This window comes from Arvicola amphibius, chromosome 2 (genome assembly GCF_903992535.2).
Source record: "Arvicola amphibius chromosome 2, mArvAmp1.2, whole genome shotgun sequence".
Taxonomy (NCBI): Eukaryota; Metazoa; Chordata; class Mammalia; order Rodentia; family Cricetidae; genus Arvicola; species Arvicola amphibius.
In genome coordinates, this window is record NC_052048.2 from 169323263 (window position 1) to 169349284 (window position 26022).

A 26022-nucleotide genomic window follows, 5' to 3' on the forward strand; every position below is an offset into this window, starting at 1 on the left:
ACAACTTGCTCATGATGCTGCCATCAGAGTCCAAGGCTTCATCACATCTGGAAGCATAAGAAAGCTCAAAGCACAGGGCTTTGAGGTGCTTCTGCCTTCAAATTCATGGCCGGGGCCTGTAGCTGTGTTCTCAGGTAAGGACACCCTCATCCAGATATGCGGTTCCTCTTAAACAGTCGTTGATCTTTAGGTGACCACATGAGTATGCCCTCAAGGGAACACTTCAACCCAAACCCAATGCTCTACTTCAAGTGTTCCTAACAATGGTGGTGGAATGGCAGAGGATGTTGAGAAACATGTCATGTGACTGTTGCATGGATCAGTTCCAATACTGCAGGCCTCTCCCCATGCCCGCTCCTCCCATTCTCATCCTCTTCCTTGCTAGTCTCTTCACTGATAAAAGTGCTTGTTTTATACAAAAGTGGGCACACATTACAGGACTACTTAATAGTGAAACCTTGTCTTGAAAATAAACACACACAAACCACCATGCTCTAGAAAATGTTTATTGACACCTGTATTAATTTTCTTTCCATAATCCAAGAAATAAACACAATACACAAAATACAGTAAAATGCACTTTTCCCATTTCAAATAAATATCCTCTACTTTTGTAAAAAAATTATATTCTGTGTAATTTGCCATGGTGTATTAATTGGTGAAATAAAAGCAAAAATTCCCTCTAGTTAATCTATCACTTAGTTCAGAGAGTCCCATGAGCATCTCTCTGCAGATAATGTTGTTTCTCTGTAAAATTACATCGACTTCAAGACTGTTGCTTCTATTTTGCCAAAGGAAAACATAAGCTCCTTGACAAAGTGTTTATTGTCAAGAAGAATCCTCACTTGGGAGAAAAGAGCATCTGAATTTCTGCTGAATCAACTATGTGTAAATTCCGTAGTTAATCCTTCCTGCAGCCAGAATTACAATGATTCTTATGTATCACACTGGTAATTTCCAAAATTAGTGGTTAAGGACTTAAATTAACAGTTACAAATGTAGTACAGACCCAGGACAGAATTTAAAAGCTCTGATGGTGGGAAAGACAAAAAGTAATGGTGCTATATAAGACAAATTTGTCATTTTCAAAGATTGCCATTCATAACATTAGAACTGAAATCTACTGAATTATACAGACACAGCACAGACTTATATACATATATATCCCTGATAAGTTTAAGACAATGTGTTAGCTCTTACAAGTATTATTAATAAGATTATTTTAGTAACCAACAAAAATCATATTTAGGTAGTCACCAATCTTGAAAAGTTTTTATATATAATCGAATCATCCTCAAAGCAATACATCATCAGGTAATGAAGGTCATTAGTATTGTCTAAATACCTATGTTAGCAGTCAGCTGAGAGTTTCTGGGCTAGCCAAAGGAAGTTCGTTACCCTTCACAGCAGCTCCAGTGCCACCACGAATGGGTCATGTCCATGACTGCCTGCAGAAATGCTGGCTGAACTGTGTCACCTCAAAACATCATTGTGCTCAAAAAAACAAAAAAGAAAACAACACAGTGCTTATTAAAGCTATCCTCGGGGTTTTTCAAGGGCATCAGTTACCATCTATGTGCTAACATGAGGAACCTTTGTTCTAGACTATTACTTGAACCATGTAAAGGTGGGTTACATTGGTTTATGCTCCATTTGTTTCACAATGTAAAGATGTGTTGCTTTGTCTGCCTCAGGCACCTGATTGAGCTAATAAAAAGCTGAAGAGCAAATAGCTAGGCAGGGGACGGATAAGCAAGACTGGTGGGCAGAGGGAATAAGCAAAGGAATCTAGTCTTAAGAGAGAAGAGAAGAGAGAAGGAGGGGGAAAGAGGAGACGCCCAAGGCCAGTCAGCCACAGAAGAAGCAGGAAAAGTAGGACATACAGAATGAAAGAGAAAGAGTCTAACAGTTTAAATTAAGTTATAAGAGCTAGTGAGACAAGCATATGATGAGGCCGAGCATTCATAACTAATAAGTCTCTGTGTCCCGACCTGGGGGGCTGACAGTCTGAAAGCCTGCTACAAACCTTTGTTTGAAAGAGTGGAAATTGTGTGCTTAGACATTCTTTGGCAGAATATCCCTGTGTTGGAAAATTTCTGAAACAGGTTGCTGTGTACCCAGAACTCACTAGTGCCACAACTTTGTGACTTCCTTCTTTGGCATTCCTCATAGTTCCTCCATCTCGAAGTGTGTGCTGAAGCTGCTGGCCACGGACGCGTGCTCAAAGATCCTGGGAAGGCTTGGTTTTAACAGTTCCACAGAATGGCATGGTAGGTGCTGGGAAGCCTCATTCTTCAGAGACAGCATTTGGTCTGTCCCAGGCTCCCTTCGATCATAATATAGAGCCCAGAGTAGAGTGATGGTGAGAATCATGGCCAGGATCTGCGTCACACCAATGGAGATCCCCAGAAACCTTAGCACTTGCAATTGTTTGGTTCCTCTCAAAAAGGAATACATTTTCTTTCCACAACCCTGTAAAAGAAATAACATAATCAACTTCATGTTGTCTGTGTTAAACTGTCAAAAGTAGTGATTTAAAAAAAAAAATGTGAACCAGTTAGTTCATGAATTTTAAGTTAGTGTCCCCTCAACCCATAGAGAGTGGTGTGCACCTTGCAAAGCTCCCTTAACTAATTCTGATCAGTCTTCTTTTGTTTTCCACACACATAGACTTAAATAAAACCCAGCATCTAGAGCATAACTTATCAACTATTTTATAATGGTAACTGCTTTTCGCTTGAGAATTTTAATAAAACTTTGGGTACATAGGTTTATAAAATAGCTATAGAAATAAAATATTTACTGATAATAAATAATAAAGGAATGTGTTTTAAAACACTTCTTTAGGACTGGAGAGGTAACTCAGCTGTTAAGAGCACTTGTTTCACAGTTAGGACCAGAGTTCGATCCAAGCACCCATGAAACAAGTCAGAAGTCCTGTGCATGCCTGGACCTCGAGGTTCAAGAATGTGAGAAAGGCGGATTGATAGAGTTTCCCACCTAGCCCCAGGTTCAGGGAGAGACCCTGGCTACATGACAGAGAGCAGCAGAGTGAGCACCAGATGCTCTTTTCTTTTAAGCATGGGCTAGTACACCTGCACACACTCTTGGAAGTACACAGACAGACACACACACACACACACACAAATAAATAAATATTTTTAAACTTACTATGCATATAAATTTACCATTTAAGAAAGGCTAAAGAAAAATTTGCATAATATAAAATGGATGTGTTTGTTGCTTTTAACATGAAGAACTGAATCTTGGTTAAACATTCCAGATTGTAGTGCTTTAGCCTTCACCATGTATTTCAGAGTTGATCAACATTTTTATTTAATCTTCAGTGCCAAGAATACCACTTTGAAAAAAAACACATAGTAGTAGGAGTATGCTTAGGACCATTTCAGAAACTGTTGGAAATTCTATTTTAATCCCATGTCAACACTTATTTAATAATTTTCAATAATCTAAAACCAGTCACTAAAAATAATTTTAAAGACCAAATTCTTATACAGTAGAATCCAAAGATATAGTTTTTACATGGTGAGGAACAGTGATAGGAAAGTCATATTTTTCGTAGTTAATCATTTGTTTCTATAAAAGCATGCAACTTTGTTTCTACAGTTAAAAGCACTGCAGCTTGTAGTATATGATAGTCACATGCCTGAGCGGCCCTGTTTTAGGCAATGCCGTTGGCACTGTATGGAATGAGCAAACACAAGCATAGTACAAAGTACACAAGTGTGCCCGATACCAAAGCTGCTGTGACTCATGATGTGACATGGACAAACGCTGTTAGAAGCACCATGAATTCATTACAGGGTTGGTTTTGAATTAACTTGTGGTTATTTCATGTTCAGAAACCCTTTAATGTTGCCAAATTTTTCATAACAGTCCATGTGAGATTGAGAATCACAGTTAAGAAGCTATAGTATATGTGTGAAGAACTAGAGTATTATAGGCTTTGCAGCCTATATGGTCTATTTTCCAACTTCATTCTTCTGCCATTGCAATACAGAAACAGATGCTGACATTAGCTAATAAATGGAGGTGGGTGCTGTTATGAAGTTCTGTACACAAAAGTGCACCACACCAGATTTAGCCCAAAACTAAATCTGCTGACTCACAATCTAGATTTAACCACATTATTTCAAAACAATAAATTGTTATTGTATTATTGTTATTATTCTTATTCACTGCTGAGCCATAGTAATGCCTCACTTGGTCAGAGACTGAATCAAAAGCATCTCCTCAGCCTGCTTTCAGACATACTGGTGCAAATGAGTAGAGCTATGGTCCTCACAAACTCTGTATACCACACAAAGGGTATTAGTGGGGTTGTTATTGCCATGATGTAACATCTATCCCTCCAGGTATGGATGTGAAGCATAGAAATTAAGTTCCCGTACAGGTCACAGATATTTGACTTGAGAAAAAAGTTAACAAGGTCATTGTTGGTATCCAGTTTTACAAAAACAACCTAACAAGAAACTGCATCATATAATTGGAAAGAATTCTAAAGGAAAGGGGAGGGTAAACAAAAGTAGCAGCTTTAGTTCTTTGGCTCTAGGGATAGGTATTTAGAAAGCACCTGGGGGTATATGGGTGAGGAACATGACAATCGTAGGTTCTCTAGGACCCATGACCTCGCTTGCTCTCATCCCATGACAAAGGATCTTTTTGCAGCAACGTGAAGCCATTACAGAAATCCACAACTGGTCACAATGCAGATAACTGTAGAGTGCTCATTACCAACTGATGAGTCTATAACACAAGCCCTACAGCTAAGGCACAGAAAACACCTTGGAAGAGAGGGTAGAGGGTTTTGAGATTCAGAGGACTAGAACATCAGCTACAAGGTATTTGTCATGTACACATTACAGGGATCTGCGCCCGTGAAATCTCAACAAAATGGTGCCTTAAAAGACCTGCACAATGACAGCATCAGTTGACATCCCAATGGAAGAAATCTCACAAAGCCCTACTCTTAGATGAAGATCTATCAGCAATTAATAGCTTCTAAGAAAGAGAGAATCTGTATTCTCCAGAGACAGGCTCTAATAGGTTCTCTAATCCAAAGTGGTCAGCCCTAAACACAGATAAGGTTGGGCAACACTAAATGGACCTATTGTGTTGTGTTCATACATATATTGTTATATAACAATAATAATTAAATATGAAGCTATAAAGTTCAGAGGGGGTGGGAGAGGGGAATGGGAAGAGTTGAAGGAAGGTGAATGTGGGGTAGAAATGATGTAAGAACAGTACTTATGCATGAATAAAAGTAGAAGAAAGAAAAATCATGAAATAGAAAAATGGAGTAAAGAAACAAAGAAACAGTACTGTGACTAAGAACTGCATTGTCATCTTCTTGAGAAACCAGTGCCTTGTCTCCAGGGGCCTGTGTCAACACAGCTCAGAAGTAATTCACTCTGCTAAAGGGAATTTAATTTTAAATTAAGGTGACTAGCTGAGATATCATTTTAAGAATACATCTTAAAACCCTTGAAAGCTTTTGGTTTCCAGTAAAAGTGACGTAGTGTTTACCCTATAAAGACAGCCACTTGAACAAAAGGAAATTCACAAATATTTAAATCCCTGCCTCCCTGTATTCTTTACCACAATCTAAGAAGAATTCATGTGTCTATGAGAACTAGATATGAAATTGGTTATCATTCTCATATCTTATCGGAAGGAAGTTCTTCCATTTGCAAAAGTACTAGTTGGTAATTTTACTCCAATAAAGCATTACTTCAAAGCAATAAGAAATCCCATAAAAGTCGCCAGACACTTTGCAATAACTGCCTTTTCCTGGTAATAAAAACATTTTAAAAAAAGCCAAAGGGCTATCCATCTTACCAAAAATAAATTTAAAGTGCTTAAGGATTTACAACATTTAACATCAATTTGTAGTCATGTATCTCTGACTTTCTTATCACAACAAGAGAGATGAGCACACTCACTGACGTGTACAAATAATGTGTAGAAAACCAAACTACACATCACCAAAACAATTTACAAGGTTCAACAATATTTTAAACCGTTCTACTAAGGAATTCTATCAGAGTCGAATCCAACTTTAAAATAACCACGCATAACCTTTATGCGGAACAGTGTTGTGCCATTGTTAGTGAACTGAAGCTTCAGTATTCTTACCTTGAAACAAATAATAGGAGTCACTTGTTTGGATTTTGGGAGGGTTAATGAAAAAACACTCAGAATTTTGTCTAGAACACAGCTAGAGCAAAAGGGGTACTAATTTTGAGCTCTGTGTCAGGCTATAGATTAGAAAACTCAACTACATGCAGATGAAAAGTTTGATGGCCTCCAGAAAGTAAATGACAACATTTTACAAGATTATGAAAAACCAAAATATAGCATTATGTCCCCCAACAAATACTGATACCTTAGAGACCTCTGTGGGACTGGGCATGAGTCAGGAACATCCATGGGAACAGACCTGAGCCAGCGACCTCAGTCAGAGCAGGTCTGAGCCAACAACCTCCGTAAGCGCAGGTACAAGGCAGCTACTTATGAGGGAGCAGAGCTGAGACCCAGAGACCTCTGCAGACAAGCAACAAGTCAGGGACCTCTGAGGAAGCAATCCAAGCCAGAGACCTCTAAGGGACCAGACCCAAGCCAGGAACCTCTGCAGGAGCAGGCCCAAGCCAGGGATATCTGTGGAAATAGGCCTGAGCCAGCTACCTCAGCCTAAGCAGGCCTGAAGCAGAAGCAGTGAACTCCACAGGAGCAGTCTGAGCCAGTGACTTCCTCTGGAGCAGGCCCAAGGCAATGACCTTTATAGGGGCAGGTACAGGGGCGCTACCACATAGGGAGCAGGTCTGAGACAGTGACCTCTGCTGGAGCAAGCCCAAGGCAGCATCTCAGTGGAAGCAGCCCCAAATAAGCAACCCCCATGGAAGCAGGGCCAAATGACCCCAGGGATTGCAGAGTGACCCCTGAGAGTGCTGAGTGACCTCTGGGGTGACTGCCTGACTGCACCATGATAAATAACCATCTGAGTCTTGGACCCTCTGGCACTTGGAAGATTGATCACCAGAAACACAACCCCAACTACACCAATCAGAGGAAACGATGGGTAGATAAGGTAAGAACACACTCAACACCACAAAGAGCAATATGACACCAACAAAACTAGTGGCCCTACAAAATCAAGACCTGAACACTCAAATAGATGAAGCAGAAGAAAATGACCTAAAAATGAGTTTAGGAGAATATTTGAGGCCCTTAAAGAGGAAATTAAAAATTCCCTCAAAGAAATGGAGGAAAAGACAAATAAAAAATTAGAAGAAATCAACAAATACCTTGAAGAAAATCAAGAAAAAGAAATCAAACAGATGAGGGAAACAATTTAAGACTTGAAAACTGAAATAGAGACAATAAAGAGAAAACAATCTGAGGGAATTATAGAAATGGAAATTATGAGAAAATGATCAGGAACCACAAATGCAAGCATAAACAACATAATACAAGAGATGCAATCTCTTGTTCTGAGATGACAATAGAGGAAATAGACTCATTGGTCAAAGAAAACATTAACTCTAACAAAAACTTTACGCAAAATATCCAGGAAATATGGGATACCACAAAAAGACCAAATAATAGTAATAGAAGAAGGAAAAGAAGTCCAACCACAAGCACAGAAAATAGATTCAACAAAATCATAGAAAAAAACTTTCCCAACCTAAAGAAAGATATGCATATGAGAATACAAGAAGCTTACAGAACGCCAAATTGATTGGATCAAAAAAAAAAAAAAGGAAAGAAAGAAAATCCCCTCAACTACATAATAAACAAAACATTAAACATACAAAATAAAGAATATTAAGAGATGCAAAGGAAAAAGGCCAAAAAAAAACAGATAAAGGCAGAATTATCAGAATTACACCTGATTTCTCAATGAAAACAATGAAAGCCAGAAGGTCCTGGTCAAGCTTTATCCAGACATTAAGAGACCAGCCCAGACTACTATACCCAGTAAAACTAGTAATCACAATAGACAAACAAGATATTTTCCATGATGGAACCAGATTTAACCAATACCTAGCCCTACACAAAGTACTAGAAGGAAAACTCCAACCCAAGGAAGTTAGCTACATCCACCAAAAAAAAAAAAAAAAAAAATCAGTAGTCCTCCTTTACACAGATGATAAATGGGCTGAGGAAGAAATCAGAAAATCATCACCCTACACAATAACTACAAATAACATAAAATATCTTGCGGTAACTCTACCAAACAAGTGGAAGACCTATATGATAAGAACTTTAAATCTTTGAAGAAAGAAATTGAAGAAGACACCAGAAAATGGAAAGATCTCCCAGGCTCCCAGATAAGTAGAATTAACATAGAAAAATGGCAATCTTACCAAAAGCAATCTACAGATTCAATGTAATGCCCATCAAAATCCCAAAAAAATTCTTCACAGACCTCAAAAAAATAATACTCAACTTCATATTGAAAAAGTAAAAACTCAGGATAGCCTAAACAATCCTGTACAATAAAAGACCTACTGGAGGCATAACAATCCCTGACTTCAAACACTACTACAGAGCTACAGTACTGAGCACAGCCTGATACTGGCATAAAAACAAACAGGAGGACCAATGGAACCAAATAGAAGAGCTAGATATCAAGCCACATGCTTATGAACATCTGATTTTTGACAAAGAAGTAAAAAATATAAAATGGAAAAAAGAAAGCATGTTCAACAAATGGTGCTGGCATAACTGGATATCAACATGTAGAAGAATGAAAATATATCCATATCTATTGCCATGCACAAAACTCAAGTCCAAATGAATCAGAGACCACAACATAAAACCAACCACACTGAATCTCAGAGAAGAGAAAGTGGGAAGTACACTTGAACACATTAGCACAGGAGACCACTTCCTAAATATAACCCCAACAGCACAGACACTGAGAAAAACAATTAATAAATGGGACCTCCTCAAACTGGGAAGCTTCTGTAAAGGAAAGGACATAGTCAACAAAACAATTCAACAGCCTACAGAATGGGAAAAGATATTTACAAACCCAACATTGGACAGAGGGCTGACCTCCAAAATATACAAATATCTCAAGAAATTGGTCATCAAATGAACAAATAATCCAATTAAAAATGAGGTACAAACCTAAAGAGAGAACTCTCAACAGAGGAATCTAAAATGGGTGAAAGACACTTTACAGAAATGCTCAACATCTTTAGCCATCAAAGAAATGCAAATCAAGACAACTCTGAGATTCCATCTTACACCTGTAAGAATGGCCAAGATAAAAAACACTAATGACAACTTAGACTGGAGAGGATGTGGGTAAAGGGAACACTCTTCCATTGCTGGTGGGAAAGAAAAATGGTACAGCTGCTTTGAATTTTAGTATGGCAATTTCTCAGAAAATTGGGAAACAACCTCCCTCAAGACCCAACAATACCACATTTGGATATATACCCAAGGATGCTCAATTATACCACAAGGATATATGCTCAACTATGTTCATAGCAACATTATTTGTCATAGCCAGAACATAGAAACAACCTAAATGCTCCTCTACTGAAAAATGGATAAGAAAAATGTGGTACATTTGCACAAGGAGTATTACACAGCAGAAAAAATAATGACATCTTGAAATTTGCAGGCAAATGGATGAATCCAGAAAACATCCTAGTAAGTGAGATAACCCAGATGCAGAAAGACAAATATCATATGTACTCATTCATAAGTGGCTTTGAGACATAAAGCAAAAAAAAAAAAAGAACAAAAGAACAGCCTACAGTTCACAATCCCAGAGAGCCTAGACAACAAAGAGGACCCTAAGAGAAACATACATGATTGTAATGTATATGGTAAATAGAAAAAGACAAGATCTCCTGAGTAAATTGGGAGCATGAGGATCATGGAAGAGGGTAGAAGGGGAGGGGAGAAGGGAGAAAAGTGGAGAAAAATATATACTTCAATAAAACCAAGGAAAAAAAAGAAAGTTGGGAGGAAGCAAAACCAGTCCATTGTTGTGTAGCAGTTTCCTCTGAGATTGAAACATTCCATCTAGAAGGGAAGCTTCTTAAGACAAAGTAAACAGCTCAAAATATCCCCAGAAACTCGCTGAAACTGACCAGATTCACTAGGCTTCTCCTTCTCAAAAGAAAATCATAAAGACAGGCTGTAAGACAAGTAAGTAAGCTTACCTAAGTAAGCCAAGCTGCAGCGAGGAGTCTGAGAACAGTCAAGCGGCCTGGAAGATGCTGAGTTGCCTAGAACTGGGGTACCTGGGAAGGATGCTCTTCAACCTGTTCATTTGATTGCAGACTGTGCAGTGAGCTTCAGGTTCTAGTTTTGTGAGCTGTCACCAATGCTGGAGCAGACTTTGGTAATGCACCTATCTTAAGTCATTTCTGCTCCTGTAAGGAACAGCTCACCTATACTCCTGCAAGTAACCCCAATAAAACTCATTGGTTCAACCCTCCCCCCCCCCCAAAAAATACTGATTTCTTAACCCTAGCCTGTAAAAACCAAAGTGGTCTTTAATATTTTTCAGAAAAGTGAAATCAATATCCAAAATGTCTACCTGGCTTCCTGAACAGATGGACAAAAAGTTTATATAATTTAGAAACAGTTCTTCAAAACCATTTAAATTCAGAAGTTTTAGTTTCAGACATATGGAAAGTTAATATAGATAGATACCTCTCTTAACTTTATCGCTGAAAAAAAATATGTGTCATACTCTATCAGTTTCTTAGGAAATGAACAGAAAACAGACTTGGGTGATGGGGGCTGATCTTTGTCCCTGTTTCACATATTGGGGTTTAAATATGAGTCTTCAATGCACAGGAAAAATTAGTATGGGCATTCTAATATTTAGTTAATAGTAAGTTTTAGAATGAAAGGTGAACCATGGAAGGATCCGAATTTTCAATTAAATAGGAAAAGTAAGTTCAAAAGCTCTATTATGCAGCACAGTGACTACAGTTAATGATGCGTTAAAAAGCACAGCATTTGGAAAATATCCATGCTGGTGCCTCAATCCTTTGAAATGCAATACATCAATTACTTCATTTTTACTCCTTCAATAGACTCTGAAACTTAAATTTGGCCTATATACTTTTCCTTTTTGTGTCAAGACTCTCTTCCCTTTAAAATAATTCATTTTTGGCAGAAAACTCATAGGAGAAGTAATATTTCTTTTCAAATATGCAGGTAAAGCATAACAGAAGCTGGCCAGGTACAATCTGTTGCCTTCATATTTTGGCAAGTTACAGAAAGTCAGTGTTGATATTTTTCAACATCAAATTTAGCCTTTAAAGGGCACAGTAAATTGTATTATCCAGGATTCCTTGGGAAGGAGATACATTAGTTGATATATACTGTTCTAGAGTGAGGTGGATCTCGGAAGTCAGTAGGTTTCCTTTCCGTGTTTTTAAAAGCATGGTTGAAAATTAGTGACATCAGCAAAGTGGCCCAGTAAGACTTCTGAGTAGTGTCTTCCACACAAGCAACGGCAGCCGAGCAGAACCAGTCAGATTCAACTTCTTCAGGACTCTAGGAATTCGCCAGAGGTTTGCAGCAATGTGAGCAGCATTTATTCCAGAAAGACCGGGCTTTCAGGAAGAGAGAGAGAAAAAAAAGCTTTGTGGCACTTGGCTGTCCCTTGTTCCATCTGTCTTCTTAAGTCTGCAATTGTCTTGGAAAGCAGCAGTCTATATCCATGGTGGATGCTGGGCACAGAGAGCAGGATGGAGTTGCCTTTTTAAAGCCTAATTTCTATGAGAATTGCCATTATCTGTCAGATCTCTTAATTCCCTGGAACTCTAGGCTGTCGTGTGACCCTAGAGTCCACTCAGTGCATGAGTTTTGCCCCTGGCAGTGTCCACCGAAGACAAGAGTGTCTGCTGGTCACAGAGGCTGCTCGACGGGTTGGTTGACATTTGTACATTTTGCGGGAGGACCAAACAAATGCTTAAGAGATTTCACAGCTGGAGAATGATGAGTCCATAGCGGGCTTGGAAGAATGCCTATGCACCTTTGAGGATCTAGACAGTTACACACATGCCCAAGGTTGGACATGAGCTTGATAAAGACCTGAGAAAGCCCTGAGATCTCACTTCTTAATGACCTTGAGAGTCTGGGAGTCTTTGAGACTTGGAGGCTTGCTGGCTAGGGGTAATTAAGGCTAGGAGACTTGCTGAATTTAATCACCTCAGGAAATCTGTTTATTCATTATGTGTGTGTATATATATATATATATATATATATATAATAACAACATAGACCTTACAAAATTAGTGTCAAAAACTCAATAGGTTAACAAGCAACCACAAGAAACTTTTATGGCTCAGGGTGGAGGCTTCTTAAATTATCCGAAATACCCAGTTGGAAGGATGGAGAGCAAGGAAAAAGGAAAGATACATGGAAAGAGAAGAGGAATTACGGTAGGAAGGATGGAGCGAAGGAAGGAATAAGGAAGGGATGGAGGTAAGAAGAAAGGAAAGAAAAAATAATTACAGGATATACAAGGAAAGAAGAAAGGCCCACATGCATAGCTGAAAAAATGCTTTAAGGGAATCATGAAGTGGCACATCTAACAAGATTCCCCGTCTCATGATTGAGTCTTATCCACACTGCTCCTTCTTCTGACTGTATCTCAGACATGCCAGACTAGCCTCAAATTAATTCACAGTGGAGACTAGAATGGCCTCTACTTCCTGAAATTAAAGCTGTGTGCACCACACTTGATTTATGTGATGCTGGGGACCAAATCCAAGGATTCCTGCATGCTTCATATGCACTCTTCCAACTGAGCTAAGCACCCTGTACACCTAGCTCTTACCTGCCACTTATGCACCAGAAGTGTCTTTCTAACAGTGTGAGTTGGTCCTGATTCTGTGCTCAGTCTGTCCTTTTCCATACAACAGGGTCAATGTTGTTTTGCTTTAACCCTTAGTGCATATACCTAGTTCCTTCTAGCATTCCAAACACATATCCAAGGCTCCTAGTAATCTGTTGAGGTTTTTGTTGTTATTGCTGGTGGGGGAGGTGGTATTGTTTGTTTGTTTGGTTGGTTTTTTGGTTTTCAAGACTAGGTTTCTCTGTGTAGCCCTGGCTGTTCTGGAACTCACTCTGTAGACCAGGTTGGCCTCAAACTCACAGAGATCCTCCTGCCTCTGCCTTCCTCCCCCGAGTGCTAGAATTAAAGCTGTATGCTACCACTGCCAGGTCCCTTAGTGATCTTTTTTTGGATTATGCTCAGTTTGTCAATGTTACATTGAAAATGATAAAGCTTCTTAATTTAAAAAAAAAACTAGAAAATGCCATAGAATTTTAAGAAAACGAAGGCTATTATAAGTGAGTTTGCATCCAGGTGAGAAGTAACCTTTTAGGGTCACTCAGAATACCTAACATGAGTTTGTATTGTTGTGCCACAAGACGGGCTGTATTTCCTTCTACAGCAGGAGGCCATAAAAAGACTTGATCTCCTCTCTGTGGTGAAAACAATTTACCCAGAGAAGAGATCCTGCTGGAGTCTTCTGCTTATCCATCGGTCTGTCTCTCACATCACTTCGTTTTGTTCACCCTTCAAACATTACACAATTTTAGTCCCTTAAGCTTGCCCCATATAAGACTGTTTACATTTTCTTTATCACAAGCTTCTTAGAAATATTATCCATGGAGTATTCCAATGCAACACAATGAAGTGGTGCCTCTATGTACCAGCAAACCAGATTACCAGATTCTGCCAATGTGCAATATCCTAACCTGGGCTTCTATGTATTACATCCCACTAAGGTATTTTGCTGAGAGATTTTGAATTATACAGAGGAAAATCCATCTCTAAACTGGTTAAAAGAATCTTGAAGATGCTTTTCTAGACTCATTATAAGCTGTACACATAAAATCCCACTTGTGAAATAGTACTTCAGAATTGTTCTGCCTCTGAGAACTTAGAGTGTTACCCCTCCCAGAATCCCGATTATGCAGAAAAGCATATTCAGGGTCTGTCAGGAAGCTCAGAGGTAGCAGGACACTCAAGGACAGCAAGCAACTGGTGACCTTCATACTGAGTGTGTCTGCTTGTTTTTCCCTCTTCCTTCACCTTGACTTTTCAATTCTATTTCATTATTATTAATACACTGCATTAGATTCTTTATTTAATAAAAGACACAAGGTATGAGCATATAAATAACAGCACAGATTTCTCTAAGGTGCACACAATTTAACTCGTCTCTGATGACTCAGAACAATCTTTCTTATCTTGCAGGATAATAAACATTATGCGGAACATCAGTGAATCATTTCCAGAAGCTCTTAAAACTAGATGTACAGATTAACTTTCCAAGCCAACATTCCTCATTGTGTGCTCATTTTTCTCTCCTTTTTTTCCCTCTCTAAATTTGTCACAGAAATAGCTCCAACATTCAGTTTTGGTTTTGCACCACTCCTCTCGGAGTAATTAAATCGTAACACAACCCTGAACTTATTTGGAGCACTGAAAGACCATTTAGTTTTCCAGTGTAAAACTGAATTGTTGAAAAGCAGGACACTAGGTCTAGACAAAACAATTGGGGTATTCACTTGCAGGGTCTGTCCCTGTTCATAGATGTATAATTGTCAACCCAAACTTATTTCGAGCAAGGAATACAAATGTTAGACAAAGATGGGTTTCATTTTTCTCACCGTAGGAAAGAACTGAATTTCATTTATTTGATTATTTGCAGTTAAGATATTCTGAGTTGACATTACTTGAATACGTTTTCATCTTAAATAGAATCGTGTAAGCCCTATACTAATAACCTCAGATAATTCAAGGCTCACCTACTTTCCTTGCTGCAGTATTAAAATTCTGGTCAACTTTCAGCCATAAATAACAAGGCTACATTTATGAGAGGGGGGGAAACACATGAATCTCTGCATTTCCTGACATCTATTGGAAGGCACGTCAGGATGCCTCATTTCATTGGAGGAAATTATACACTTGAAATTATTCTCTGATCTATCTCCAAAATGAGTTTCTAAAATTGGAAGATCACCTGTGGCTTTTCAGTATTCCATATTCTCAGGCCACATCAGAAAGCCAGGCAGGCCTTGAAAGGGTTATGGAGATACCGTATTAAGTAAGATCTAGGTGCCAATATATGCATAGCAGTATTGATATTTTTGTAATTGATTTCTGATGACAAGCATGCGTCTCAAGTTTGAGATGACTGAGGTAACTATCAGTATAAGTATAATCAGTATCATCTTCAGCTTTCCTTTTTTTAGAATCCAAGAACTGAATGGTAACAGTTCATGAGTTCATAGGTGTTTAACAGGTTGGTCAAACATTCTTCACTAAGAATCTTAAACTCAGCAGGGAAATAAGCGCTTCCTCAAAGAATAAAACCTGGACAGCATGCACCAAAACAAAACTTTCTGACCTCTACAGAGGAAAGTTTATCCAGACCCAAGAAACATAACGAAGAAGTTATTTTATTGTTTTTGGATGTATGACGGATCCTCATAGCTCAATGAATCATCACAATATCCACAGAATACAAGCTACATTACCGAGTGTAAAAAATGCTCTTGCGGCACATTTGGCTGTTTAACCAAAACTGCATATAAGGAGACCAGAGTCTAACAACTCAACGGGCACACCCAGCTTTCCACAGCAGAGGAGGGCCCTTGCCTGCCTCATGCTAAGGTTTATGTGTAGTCCCCACCTAATGTGATTTGTCTACGCTTATTGTTCAGCTATCAGAAGGGGGGAAAGGGAAGACGGCAGAACATCAAAATCTGTAACATAGAAACTCCACGTTCAGTCAGCACAAAATCACATAGCCAGAGGTGCAGAGTTTTCTCTTAGGATGAGCCAAATGAGGGCCACACAGCGAGTTGAAAACCTAATTGCAGATCACTACTTTTTCTATTTAATTCAATAAACCCATTAATAAATTGCTGTTACTGGCATCATTAGCTACCCCTATGTACTGAAGTGGTGTGATTTTTACATGCCAAGTGGTGTACGGGGGATTTCTGTTCATCTTTGAACTGTGCATATCTTATCTAACATACAAGAAATCTGAGGAGTTTTAACAAATTCAGCTTTGTCTTAATCGTGCAGTCAACACCTGAGAAATCTAAGCTTGGACTCCTGGAACAAGCAGACTCAAGCTTGGTCATTCACAGCCTGACAACCTGAGACCAAATCAAATGGTCTCTTCCTGGGCTGCTTTTCCACAAAACGCTGATAATTCTGAGAGAAATCTCCTAGGGCTTTAAAAGGCGATGGCTGCAAAATCCTCACTCAGAACATCATGGAAGCTAGTCTATTTGAAAAACTCAACGTGTCCATCAGGATTTGCCCACCCCTACCCTAAAGGTGGCAGTGGGTTTTGAGGCTGGACATGAAAAGGCACTGCAGAAGCAAGGTCTCATGAACTTCTGCTCTCCTAGCTCCTGCCCGCCCCCCCCCCCACCTCTTTCTTTCCCTCAAGGTGAGGTACAGCTATCTAGATACTAGACTTCTGGTTCTCTGAAGCAAGCCATAAATCCTAAGAACTTCTTTTCTAATCTCCTCCCTGTGGAAATCTGCAGCAGCAGGCCGCTTGGTCGTCCCTGCCGTCCACAATCGAAATATTCACACGGGAACGATATCAACTAAATCACTGCTTGGCCCATTAGCTTCTTATTGACTAACTCTTACATATTAATTTAACCCATCTCCATTAATCTGTGTATCACCATGTGGCTGTAGCTTACTGGGTAAAGTTCCCAGCATCTGTCTCCTGCAGGCTACACGGCTTCTCTGACCCCACCTCCTTTCTCCCAGCATTCAGTTTAGTTTTCCCTGCCTAGCTATGTTCTGCCCTGCTATAACTCAAAGCAGTCCTTTATTAACCAATGGTATTCACAGCATACAGAGGGGAATCCCACATCAGAAAGCCATTGACGGGTGACCAGCTCCTCACTGAGGTGCCGGGGAATATGACAAAGAGACAGAGGAAAGAATCAGAAATGGTCTTGCTGACATCCTCCCTCCCTGGTTGCTCATCACTAGCTCATATCCCTCTGTGGACATGTTTCTCCACTACTCCACGCTTCATTCATTAGATTTCAGGCAGCAGTGCTCTCTAGGAGTTGGGGTTTTCCTTGCTCAAGGTACCTAAGTTCTCTTGAGTACATGTTAAGCTGTGGTACAGCAGTGTCAGCCCTGACCCTTTGCTTGGCTGAGGAAACAGTATTCTACTTCACAACCCTTGGCTAAGGGCAACCAACCCACAACCTGCACATAGGCCTTTCTGGAACAGGCTATGATCCCATTTCACATCCTTTCCTTCTGCCCAGGGCCCTTGAAGAAAGTAGGAGTAACTTTGAAAGACAGGAACCTAAGAAGGTAAGGTGACATCACAACTGGCCCATGAACAAACTTGAACACAGAGCTGACTGGCTGCCCAAAGCAGCAGGCTTCTCCAAGAAAGAGAAACAAAGTCCTACCTCATCCAAACCATTGAAGCAATCTTTTTTTTTTTATTGACACCCACAAAATCCACATCTCTAACTGAGTTCTGCCTCCTGAACTCCTTATTGTCTCCTGGGTTTCTGCCTCAACCTGTACCTCACCACTGCCTTCAATGCAGCATTTAAACAATGGGACTGATAGAACCTAATCACCCCACCCCCTCAGTACAGGCTTCCTCTATCCAGGGTCCCAATCAAAGTCAGCAGGCATGCCGCTTGGCTGCCATGACCCCCCCCCCCCCGACCCCCCGTGTCTGCACCTATCCTTTCTGCTTTTGATTTGAAGTGCCTTTCACAATTGTTTCCTCTAGTTCATTCTCAATGCCACACACCGAATCCTAGCCCTTGTAATCACATGAATTATCCACTGATCTCCTACCTAATTTTCCTGCCTCAAGGCCTGACCTTCACCTTAATTGCCTGCCTCATCCCCTTCTTTACAAGAGCAGCACTATGATTTTTAAGGACATTGGAAGCCATTGCTGTGTAGCATACTTTTGGGGGGACAAAATACAGTAAAGGCTTTTGATGGCACTACATTCTTCAGGCAAACATTGTTAGTCTCTACTAATAAAGCAGAGAAGGAAAGTGGTCTTTTTGAACAGTGAAGAAGGAACAGGAAACTCCCTATTGAACTCTATCAAGAAAGCCAGCGAAAGAAAAGAACAATGCATTTGTATACCAGCAGCAAAACTGCCAGAGCATTTCCAGGCCAGATTAGATCAAGTGAAGCCTGCAGATAAAAGCCCTTCCCTGGGCCCCACCAGCCACAAACAACCCAAACTGGTCCTGCAAGGGGCTTTGATAAAAAAGGCAACACCCCAAGCCAGAGTCAACCTGATCCTGCTGACAGTTTAGAGAGAGATAATGAAGTCAGAAGAAAAGCAGGATAGAAGATATCTGAGCTTATATAAAGAACCCTGAGAAAGAAACTTCTTGGGGAAAATTCCATCTAAATAACCACTGAGCCTGAAAAGCCGCCTACCGTTTACCATCTGGGCAGGGGGCTCTCTGTGTGTTTATCTGGCAGTGGAGATTCATTATTAATAAATCAGTATCCCACGACTACTTTGTCCTAAGTTTCCCTTTCATGGGAATGCCTTAAATTTGTGAGCATGCTTGCTTTTTGACTAGGCAATTACAGACTTGAGTATAAAATCTGTGTGTTAGCAGAACTTATGAGGCTATTCATAACAGCCGCTGCTCTGTGCACCACACTGACAGCCCATTCTCTTGGCATGCTGTCAGTTCTAACTGTGTACCAGGGCTTAGCTGGAGACGGCCTCTTCTGCCACCTGCCAATCAAAAGCTTTCTTCACATGGATAACACCTACTTAGCCTTTAGACTGAAAGACCCACGAGATACTACCATCACCACGTGTTTCCCCCCACTGCACAACTGGAGTACAAAGACAACGGCAACTAAGGATTGTCTCTTTCATGCCAGCTCCCTTTTGTGCCCTTATTCAAGAGGATCTAAATCTTACTTCAGTTTCTAGACCCTGTTTTGACTATTTTGCTGATGACTTGGTCAACTTGCCTGAAGCTCGTAACTCCTCCTCCTTCCCCTCCCTGTGTTTCTCTGGGATTCTCACTCCTCCTGGTTTCCTGTCTGTCTCATATGTGAAGCCTTTCTTGGTCCTGAGAAGAAGCCCATACAGACTGAAGAATGGGTGACCTAGGTGATGATCAACTGGCCCTGTCAGTAGAGAGCTTCACAAAAGGCCACACTTCCTTTCCACCGGAGCATCTTGTGCCTTTGCTCTATTTCCAACCTCAGCTCAGAAATGAGGAAAAATTAGAACAGGATGTTATATCCGAAAGATGTTTCCATACACAGAAAATACTGATTGTTAGAATTGGCTGCCAGTGTTAGCAGGAGAGGGTTGTTAATGAACAGCAGAGAGGGTAAAGGCAGTGCTCAGGGAAAAAAGGGGGGGAGTAATAATTATCCTTCAAGTTCAGAACAATACAAAAGAGATTGGCAAGAACAGACCAGAACCACACAGCAACTCAGAGATGATGAACAGCAGGAAATCATTATAATCAACCCACATATCATCCAGTACTCTAAATGAGATAAGAAGACTTCAGACAGCACTGATGACCAAATTTCTAGGTTAGTCGTAGTTCTTCCCCACTACTCCATGCCTGCCTGTATGCCCCGATTTTAGCAAGAATTCTGTTCATAGAGTTCCCCCATTCTTGTTATCTCATCCTTCACCCCCTAGCCCCTTATGAAAGTCTGGTTGCATTGGTCTGCCATCAGCAAGAATTCTATTGGTTCCTGTTAGCTTGAATCTCCCTTGCTCCTAAGGTTTCCTTTTAGTAACTTTCCACTAAGTGATGCTCACCCACTCCTAAATTAAGCCGTGGCTCCTGGTCCCCGGTTCATGTTGTATTTGATGATCTATATACACACAAGTCTTTGGCATGTTCTCTGTGTCCTGAAGGCCGAGGAACAGAAAAAGGATGCACACCTTCACTTCTGCACTTGCTGCCCTTTGTGACTTCCTTTCTTCATAGGTGGTAGGTAGTGGGAGAAGAAATAAGCTACCAGGTAAAGCAGTGGTTCTCAACCTTCCTAATGCTGTGTCCCTTTAATACAGTTTGTCATGTTTTAGTGACCTCCCAACAATAAAATTATTTTTGTTGCTGCTTCATAAGTGCAATTCCGCTACTGTTCGGAATTGTAATATAAATGTCTGATATACAGGATATCTGCTTTGCGACCCCTGTGAAAGGGTAGGTTGACCCCAATAAGGTAGTGACACACAGGTTGAGAACCACTGTTCTAAAGTTGTACATGCTTTATAGCAACATAATTGCTAGGGAGAAAAATCATTGACTATATGAGATTCAGACCAAACACATGAAATATAGAAAGTCTAAGGGTTTAAAGGGAAAATATCCCAAAGGCACCCTGCCACATGAAGGGTCTCGCTCTGTCCTGCACTTACATACATCACTACATCACGGAGAACATTATTTTTCTTGAGGAGTCAGTGCGTTTTAACAATCGTCTCTCCTTTAACTACAAGACATAGAAATGTGCCTCTAGACATGTTTCACTTGACTTTCAGTCCCTCCTTGCTTTCCATTTTGAGTGGCTCCATCTGAGGTAGGGCTGCTATGAGCCTGGTGGCGTCATCTGTTTTTTTTGAGATAGAGCACTAGAGCCTTTGGGTTCCCTTGAAGGGCCTGTTTGGTGCCCACCTGAGATGAAGAGTTGTTATTCTCCCTAACAAAACCCCTGAAAGTATTGATGGCAGCGTTGGCTACTGCTCAACGGCAAAATGCACACAAGATACTGAAAGCGAGTTTGTTCGATGGTGTAACTTGTAGTTCTTCCAAGGAAGGCCCACACCCATGGCAGCAGGTCTGGGATCCGGGTGCTGTGAAACTTTCTAACATCCTTCATGTATTTTCTACTCTTCTTGTTTGTTTTCTCCAGGCCAAGCCTAAACATTGGATATTTCTAATGGAGGAAAGGAGACATGCAGCATGGTGAATCTCACCAACGTCAGCTCTGAGAAGGAGATATGCAGCATGCTAAATCTCATCAACTTCAAGTCTGAGTTTGAAGCTTGGCTGAGGTCAAGTCTACCAGGCAGCATTTGAGGGCATGGTTACACAGATACTTCTCAAGAATGGGGTACCAGGAAGCCAGTGATCATTGACCAGACCTTGATACTTGCAGTTTTCTAAACCAAAAAAACACTCTTCACAGACTTTGCCCAGTTGAATCCTTGTCTCCAATTGGTTTCAGTTGAAATGCTACCTGTGATGATAGCCCCATGCTAGCCAAAAAAGCACCCCCACCAATAATGTCTCACTCTAGTACTGAGTTCAAAGCCTTCAAATCATTTACTACCACTTGTTTTTTTTTTCTTTCTGTAATTGTCTTCTTGTTGCTACATGTCAATATTGCTACCCTTTTAAGCTATCAGAGAGAATTTTGTTCACAACATTCTAGACTACATGAAGAACTCAAGACAATCACAAAATATTTTGGGTACACAGATATACAAAATCAAAGTAAGAGTCAGAGATAGTCGCACATGTAATTATCAAATTTATATCATACTCAAGTGCATATGCTCTAATTATTGGACATTCACGGATTTGTGTGCCAGACCTAACTGTAGCTCTGGTAAGGATATTTCAAAAAATGTGCAGTTGTTGCTATATTTATTCCCTATCATTTTTCACAGGTTTCGAAATGTGTCATAAAATATTATTGGGTCAGGGAACCAGGCAGGCCACCAGATGGTTGAGAATGATTTATTTCCCTAGTTTCAGACTCGTGAAGAAAGAGCACAGGAAGAAAGTAAGTACTTATCTCTGAACTTGCAGAATGTGGGAGATAAAGGGACCTTGAAGTTCATCTAGTACAGACTCACTTGTAATTTCAAAACCCCTGCTGCAGTACCCAGTGATGTGGCCATCCGACCTCGACTTTAATATTTTTAGTAATGAGATAGGATCTTATATCTATCTCATGATTGGACAGATGCTGATGAGCAAGGTCTTACTCCCATTGATGCACATGTCCTTCCTATAACATCTGGCCCTTGGAGCAACACTGTGCATTCCTCATTCCTGCTCTAAATTATGAACTTGGAGATATTTGAAAACCTCTAAAATATTTTCTCTTAGTGTTCTCAACTTCAAAAGAATCCTTTCAAACCCCCCAGCTCTTGGTCACCCATTTCTCCTTTTAAACACGCATTTTGCTACTGGATGATCTCAGGATGCTTATTTCTTAATTACAGACTTAATTTTACTTGAGCCATAAAGCTACTAAATGATCCACTTTTGAAAGTCAATTACGCATCTAACTCTGTCCTGTTATCATTACTAATATCAGCATCGGTTGTTAATTGTCAAATGTAAAAGCAGATTGCTCTGATATGACCTATCTACCCAGAGGTCTGTGTCAGAAATCGATCGATGACTGCCCGAACCAGCTGACTATTGAAAGCTTTCTGATCGAAATCGGAAAACATTTAAATTAATCTGGGCTACCAGTTTGCACAAGGACAGCAATAAGGCTTCCTCTGACCTCTCCACTAGACATCCTGAAAACACACCACCAAAGGAGAGCATCCCATTAGGAAGCAGTAGCAGAAAGATCTGAGCCACACTCTCAGGCTTTGAAGAGCAGCACAGTGGGGCTGCAGTCTTATGATCTCCACCATGGTTCTAACCATCAGCACCAAGGCAGATGCCACATCACTGTGCCGGAACCTGGTCATTTTCGGTGCTGATTGGTTGATTTCCCAATCAGCAAAGTTTACACTAGGAACATTGATAGGATTCAATTCACATATCTATACATATATACATACTGTAGTCATCTGTTCTTGTAACGGACAGCAGTAAAATATAACGTATTTAAACTCTGCGGTAGTTTCTACTTAACACTCTCAGAAACAATGAGTCCTGGTCCTGTGTTGTGTAGCATAGAAAAAGGACGGCTTGGACACATTTTATCACATTCTACAATACACGCTGGGCAACACAGCACTCATCTCTCACCTGAGCACAGCACTGAGGGACTTAGAAACATCGACTCGAAGATGTCTTGTTCAGTTAACTGTATCCGATGTGTCCTTTGTATCATTGAAGCCAAATACACCTAATCATAATACGTTCAGAACAGTAAAAGCCAAACGCTGTATTTTCATAATGTGAGGAAATCACGATACAAGTTTTTATTTTCTTTTAAAATAAACAAGCCGAGTTACCCAGCTGCTACAACAATTCTGGTTATAGGTTAGACTATGTTTTCGAAAAATGTATGTTGAATCTGCTCTCTTCACAGTTCAGGGTGCGATTTCATGATACTTGGGTTGTTGAAGGTGTAATGAAGTGATCATGAACCCAGATTGCAGAATGCTGGGCTCCAAGGTGACCTTTCAGGGGGAATTTGGAGACAGATCTACACCTGGAATATACCATATGAAGAGAAAAACACAGACCGGCACAATTGTTCCACAGGACCAGAAACTGGGGGAGAGGCATACAGTGCCCTTTCTCCTAGGCCTTGGAAGGAGGTGACCTGACCTTGCAAGCCTAGTGACCTTGAATTTCTACTCTGTAGAACTGCAAACCGGTTTCTGTTGTCTAAATCACTTAGCTTGCAGTTCAATGTTGAAATTAATTCAAATCAATTAGTATGCAGCATGAACTATGTGTCTCCACAACTGACTTTGCAGGTAGCCTAAAAAAGTGAGTCTACAATATTGTGTGGTGTTAAAAAAAATGTATTCTCTCCTAAAGTACATGAAAGGCACATATCTTAAGAGTCCTGATGCTGGGGGTGGGGGTGGCTCAGTGAGTCATGGGATTATTTGTTATACATGCATTAGAAGCTGAGCTCCATTCCTCAGCACCTACATAAATGCTGGGTACATATATGTAGCCCCAGCACTGGGGTAGCAGAGAGAGGGAGATGCCAGGGATTTTGTTGCTAACCAGCCGAGCCAAGTCAGTAAGCTCCAGGGTCAGTGAGAGACCCTGTCTTAACCAGCAAGGTGGAACAATGGAGAGTGACAAGTGACAAGTGAAATCAACTTCTGTGTACTGATATGCGCAGAACACACACATGCATCCTTTTACAGCCGTATCATAGACACACGGAATATATAAGGATGTATTTCCGCTGCAGTATAGACAGTCTAAGTAGTTATGTGAAGCCTAAGTGTCCAGCCGTGTCCCATGACTGCATGACCAATGCATCCACAAGTAGAAATGTACTTATTGCATCTGAGTAATGAAATTTTAATTTAATTATGTGTCTAATTTAATAAAAATAATCACACATAGCGGTGACTACTGTAAAACTTTCAATTTTTTCATTTATCTAATCTCATGTGCATGTGTGTATGCCTAGATTTAAATACACGCAAGCGTGTGCGGGAGCCTATGGGGCTTAGAAGGGGTGTCAGACTCCCTGGAACTGGAGTTACAGATGGTTGTGAGCCACCAAGTGGGTGCTGGGAACTGAACCCAGGTTCTCTGAAAGAGCAGTAAGTTTTCTTCACCACTGAGCCATCTCTCCAGCCCAATTTGCAGAAAAACATTATGTTTTAATTTGAGAAGGACATTCCATTACTGACTGTGAAACCATTAAATATGAAGGGATATAAAACTTCTAAGAACGGGTGATTTATGATTGGGATAAATCCCGGAAGGACATACAATATGTAAATTTCTGGCACCAAACCATTCATTTAAACCCAGTAAGTCAAACGGATTCAGCAAAGACTGAGGTTACCAGTTATCACCAGCAGGGGGAACCAAAGAGCAGCACATGGGCTTTTCCCGGGAGAGTTTTCTTTCCCCTACATCAGGGCCCTAAAATAGTCTGCCCAGGAACTGCACAGCCCAGGCTTCCCACAGCTCCAGTCAGCCACATAATCTGCACATGTTTACTTTCAACAGAGCCCTAGAACACGATAGAAATTGGCTCTAGGCATCAGAGTGTGAAATCTAATCAACGGGAAGGGTTTTTTTTTAAAAAAATAAAATTAAATTAAATTAATGATAGAGCTAGTCTTTCCCACTCGCCTCTGTCAACATGTGGTTAGTGATATTTTCTTTTTATTTTGTTTTCTTGTTGCTGCATAAATCAGAGAAGAACTTCCAGTCTAAAGAGTTACACAGAAAGTGAAATTTTAATCAGAACAGTGTTGAAGGCTCTTTTGGGCAGTTTTGTCCATGGTATGATGACCATACATGGTCTTACCTCTTGGTAAAGGTCACTGAGATCTTCCTGGTGGGCCTGCTTGGAGCATCCTGGGAATTCCCTAACACAGCAGGAATCTGGAGGCCAGTCCATCTCTGTCATTTCCAGCCAGTCGGTGAAGTACACTACTCCACAGCACTTAAACTGAAAAAGAGTTAGCAGCCCACACTTAGGAACTACACAGAAGAGTTTTTGTTTAACTTATGAGAGATGAGACAGTAGATTGCTTAAATGCTGGTAGTCATCGAGGTCAAACTTGTGTGTTAGCTAAAGCTCTGTGAGCTTACTGTCTTGACGACAGGTGCATCATAAAGGAATATCAAAGTCAGCATCGCATAATGGGACCGTTCTGAACAGCAACACCCACCCCTGCTAAAAGCAAACGGTATCTCACTCTCCAACTCTGGGATCTTCTGCGGATGGTTACAATGATGACAGATCTCACACAAATACTTACAAATTCCGTAGCTGAATGTTGATTATCATTACCTTTTCTAGTCAGTAGAAAGTAGTGAATCGTTTTCTTTCTTATCCCCTTCACTAGTGTAAATACGCAACAAATTCAACTATTGTGATAAAAATCTCCACAAATTCTATGGAATGACTTGATGACCAAAGCTCACATCACGAAGGTCACCAGGCAGTCTTTGGTTCCTTAACCAAGGCAAATTTCGAAAATAATTTGACCTACTTATTATCACCCAGTAGGATGGATTTCTTGATAAACTATCATATCGTATCTATATAAATGCAGG

At 40.4% G+C, this 26022-nt stretch overlaps 1 protein-coding gene across 4 annotated transcripts in view; it reads right to left on the reverse strand.

The window, feature by feature from the left end:
• Positions 1–490: 490 nt before the first annotated feature.
• Positions 491–26022, reverse strand: part of Tspan12 (tetraspanin 12) — a 104021-nt gene continuing 78489 nt past the window's right edge. For all 4 annotated transcript variants that reach the window (XM_038320383.2, XM_038320385.2, XM_038320382.2 and 1 more), the window contains exons 8-9: positions 25268–25411; positions 491–2472 (exon numbers count right to left, since the gene is read on the reverse strand). In XM_038320383.2, the coding sequence (XP_038176311.1) occupies positions 2167–2472; positions 25268–25411 (450 nt within the window). In that variant the 3' untranslated portion in view covers positions 491–2166. The remainder of the gene's footprint in view (positions 2473–25267; positions 25412–26022) is intronic.